Source organism: Gekko japonicus, unplaced genomic scaffold (genome assembly GCF_001447785.1).
Source record: "Gekko japonicus isolate JY-2015 unplaced genomic scaffold, Gekko_japonicus_V1.1 scaffold34, whole genome shotgun sequence".
Lineage (NCBI taxonomy): Eukaryota > Metazoa > Chordata > Lepidosauria > Squamata > Gekkonidae > Gekko > Gekko japonicus.
In genome coordinates this window covers 1,309,364-1,313,224 of record NW_015173673.1, presented here as the reverse complement: position 1 = coordinate 1,313,224, position 3,861 = coordinate 1,309,364, and the positions used below count along the sequence as shown (strand labels likewise).

General features: G+C 50.7%; 1 protein-coding gene across 1 annotated transcript; it reads left to right on the top strand.

Annotated features, from left to right (window-relative positions):
• Window positions 1–74: 74 nt before the first annotated feature.
• On the top strand, window positions 75–3,224 carry FBXL14 (F-box and leucine-rich repeat protein 14). The gene has a single exon (XM_015422875.1). It carries the CDS (start codon window positions 77–79, stop codon window positions 1,277–1,279), a length of 1,203 nt encoding a protein of 400 aa, XP_015278361.1. The 5' UTR covers window positions 75–76; the 3' UTR covers window positions 1,280–3,224.
• The last annotated feature ends 637 nt before the right edge of the window (window positions 3,225–3,861 follow it).

Sequence of the window (3,861 nt, the reverse complement as noted above, 5' to 3'; positions counted from 1 at the left end):
GGCGTTCGCGGGGACCCGGCGGGAGCGGCGGTCGCCGGGCCCGGGTGGCTGCGCGGAGCTCAGCCGGGCCCGGGCGATGGAGACGCACATCTCGTGCCTGTTTCCGGAGCTGCTGGCCATGATCTTCGGCTACCTGGAGGTGCGGGACAAGGGCCGAGTGGCGCAGGTGTGCACGGCCTGGCGCGACGCCGCCTACCACCGCTCGGTGTGGCGGGGCGTGGAGGCCAAGCTGCACCTGCGGCGGGCCAACCCGTCGCTCTTCCCCAGCCTGGCGGCCCGGGGCATCCGGCGGGTGCAGATCCTGTCGCTGCGGCGCAGCCTGAGCTACGTGATCCAGGGCATGGCGGAGATCGAGAGCCTCAACCTGAGCGGCTGCTACAACCTCACCGACAACGGGCTGGGCCACGCCTTCGTGGCCGAGATCGGCTCGCTCCGGGCGCTCAACTTGAGCCTGTGCAAACAGATCACCGACAGCAGCCTGGGCCGCATCGCCCAGTACCTCAAGGGCCTGGAGGTGCTGGAGCTGGGCGGCTGCAGCAACATCACCAACACGGGCCTCCTGCTCATCGCCTGGGGCCTGCAGCGCCTCAAAAGCCTCAACTTGCGCTCCTGCCGACACCTCTCTGACGTGGGCATCGGGCACCTGGCGGGCATGACGCGCAGCGCTGCGGAGGGCTGCCTGGGCCTGGAGCAGCTCACCTTGCAGGATTGCCAGAGGCTCAGTGACCTCTCGCTCAAGCATCTCTCCCGGGGACTCTCTCGTCTGCGCCAGCTCAACCTCAGCTTTTGCGGCGGGATCTCTGACGCGGGACTGCTGTACTTGTCGCACATGAGCAGCCTGCGCACCCTCAACTTGCGCTCCTGTGACAACATCAGCGACACGGGCATCATGCACCTGGCCATGGGCAGCTTGCGCCTCTCTGGCCTGGATGTCTCTTTCTGTGACAAAGTGGGGGACCAGAGCCTGGCCTATATCGCACAGGGCCTGGACGGGCTGCGCTCACTCTCCCTTTGCTCCTGCCACATTAGCGACGAGGGCATCAACCGCATGGTGCGCCAAATGCACGGACTGCGCACTCTCAACATTGGCCAGTGCGTCCGGATCACCGACAAGGGCTTGGAGCTCATTGCCGAGCACCTCAGTCAGTTGACTGACATTGACCTCTACGGCTGCACCCGCATCACGAAACGGGGCCTGGAGCGCATCACTCAACTCCCCTGTCTCAAGGTGCTCAACTTAGGACTCTGGCAAATGACTGAGAGCGAGAAGGTCAGGTGAGAGGAGGGGACAGCCCGGAGACCCCACCACCCCCTCTGGAAGGACTCGCTGGCTGACTGCTGCAGTGGAGGAGAAAAGGGGGATCCGCTTCCAGCATTGGAGGGAGGGAAGGAGAGAGGGAGGGGAAAGTATCCTCAGTACTTGCTTGCCTGCCTGCCTGTCCCCACCTGCCCCAGCAGTGGGGGTGGGAAAGAGGGGTACCCACCATTCTTTCATAATTCCCTCTCCTGCACCGGAGGGAGACAACTGCACTCTATATCAGCCTTCACTGTGGATGGATACAGTATCACTGCCCTTACCTTTTCTATTGAGAATACAGCTTCTCAATCTTTTATGCACTGGGGATAAATACAGCCCCTTCCTCCAAATCTGATTCCACCCCCACCCCACCCCCCTCTGCACTAGGGATGGAAGAAGAAAACTTAACTTAGGCCATTATTGTTTTAACTCCAACTGCTCTTCATTGGGCAAGCACATAAGTCTTTCTCATTCTTTCTTTCCTCCCCATTTTCCTTTATGCTTGTGCACCGACTCCCACTATGCTATTTGTAGTCAGCCACCCCTTCCTTAGACAGCCCGTAGATATCGTTCTACCTCTCTTCATCCTTCCCCAGATACTGGGCCAGAATTACTGCCCCCCCCCCCCGCCATTCCAGAGGCTAGAAACAGGGACGCCCTTTACACTTCCCTCTCCTACAGCAGGTGATGTTTCTTCGACACGCTGCACTAATTAGAGCATCAACTAACATGCAGTCGTTCTGCTCACTGCTGTTTGGGGAGGGCCGTGGGGGGGGGCATCTAACCACAGTTTTTCTTCAGCCCCATTTTGTGCTGTATCCAACACACTCTGTCACCATCTTTCCTTTACTGTTCATTAGGAATAATTTAAGTCTCTACAGAGGTCACCTTTTACAAACAGTATCCTCCCTGCCATTTTCTTCTCCTTTTCTTCCATTTTTTAAAATAGTTCAGATCCAGTATAGCCAGCCATGTGGAAGGTGGGGGGGGGGGTAGGAACAACTGAATCATCACTTGTACTTTAATTTGAAAACTGTGACCTGTTTATTTAAAAAAATTTAGAAATACATAACAAAAACCCTACTACAAAGGCATCCTCCTCTTGCCCTTTCTTAAACTTGACTGATCTCACCTTTTAAAATTAATTTTCTCTCTTTGATGTTCATTTTCTTACATGATATAATTTTGAAAGACATTTGAAGTGGCTGTTCTTGTGAAATTTTAAGTACACTCCCCTCCCCTGCTGAATATATTCTCTCTATATAAATGTTTGGCTACCTCGTTTTTTTGCTCCCCCCTCCGATTCCCCCCCCCCCATGAAAGATGTTGAGACTGAAATACTTTTGTGCCTAGACTGGAAAGATGATATCCCTTGGGTTTGTGATTCGGAGTGGGCGGGAAGGGGGGGGGAGAAAGGACAGTTCCCCTGGGTGTTCCACCTACACTATCTTTGTGCCTCTCCCTCCCTCTCTAAGGTTTTGGGGACCCAACAGTGCTTTTTGCATGTCTAGCTCTTCTAGCACAAACAAGTGTAGCGCGAACATCCAAACTGATTAATGGGTTTATGTTTAAAAGAAATGTGAAATGGAAACTCAGTTTCTTAACTATATATATGCAAATTCCCACCTACCCTTCTCTCAGATTACCTAGGTCAAGTATGGAGCTTCCGGTATGGAAGCAGAAAGAAGTGCAGAACAGAGTGACTTGCTGTTGTACCATGAATAGGAAAAGTCCAATTTCATCTGTGTGTGTTTCTGTTCTGCCATTAAAATAAAAGCTAGTTCTTGACTACTTGTCTCTGAAACAAGGAAGAGGACAGTGTTGAAGAAAATGCAAATGATGATGGGGGAAAGAAGTGGTAGTTTGTGCAGATTTTCAAATCCTTCACAGTTGCAGGCCATGGAATTTAGACAAGCTCAGACATGTAACCCCATCATGGATTAAATGTACTGTTTGTGAATTTGTATAAAAATAAAGATCCTCTTAAAACATTTTATATTCTTACAGTAAAAGGTTAAACTGATATTTATATAATAAAAGAGGAAATATGAAGTATGTTTTTGAAAAAAAAGTTGCATCTGTGTTGTCTTTTAAAGGGCAGGTATATCATTCTAAAAGTTGTGAGAAGAAGTTGTCCTCCGTAACTTGTCCTCTGTCTTCCCTGTCAATGAGCAATCTGGTCGAGTGAATCAAAGGAATTGGAAGCCTTTGTCCATTCAGCGGAGGCTGAGTGACTTCAAACTTAGAAGTTCACAGCACGGCAACTGGTTCCATTTGAAGGACAGATCTGTTAGAATTCCTAACTTATCCTGTCTTGTTTATGTGTAATTTGTAATTGAACCTGTCCAGCAATAAGTTTCAGTTCAGTTTTGGGCAAATTGCTGCTGATGTAACTGGGGGCGAAAATATACAGATGCTGGGAATGATATAACAATCTCAGGCTTTTTGTTTTCTAGGCAGTTAGTAGCCCAAACTACAGTTTTGTACGAGTGCACAAAAAAGTGAACTGTTTAAATGTGGGAGGGGGAGAGAAAGAAAAGCATACTTGTGCCACCTAAACTTTA

Bases quoted from the DNA above. Each gene is read 5' to 3' on its own strand.
- FBXL14 (XM_015422875.1), top strand. From the start codon at position 77: ATGGAGACGCACATCTCGTGCCTGTTTCCGGAGCTGCTGGCCATGATC.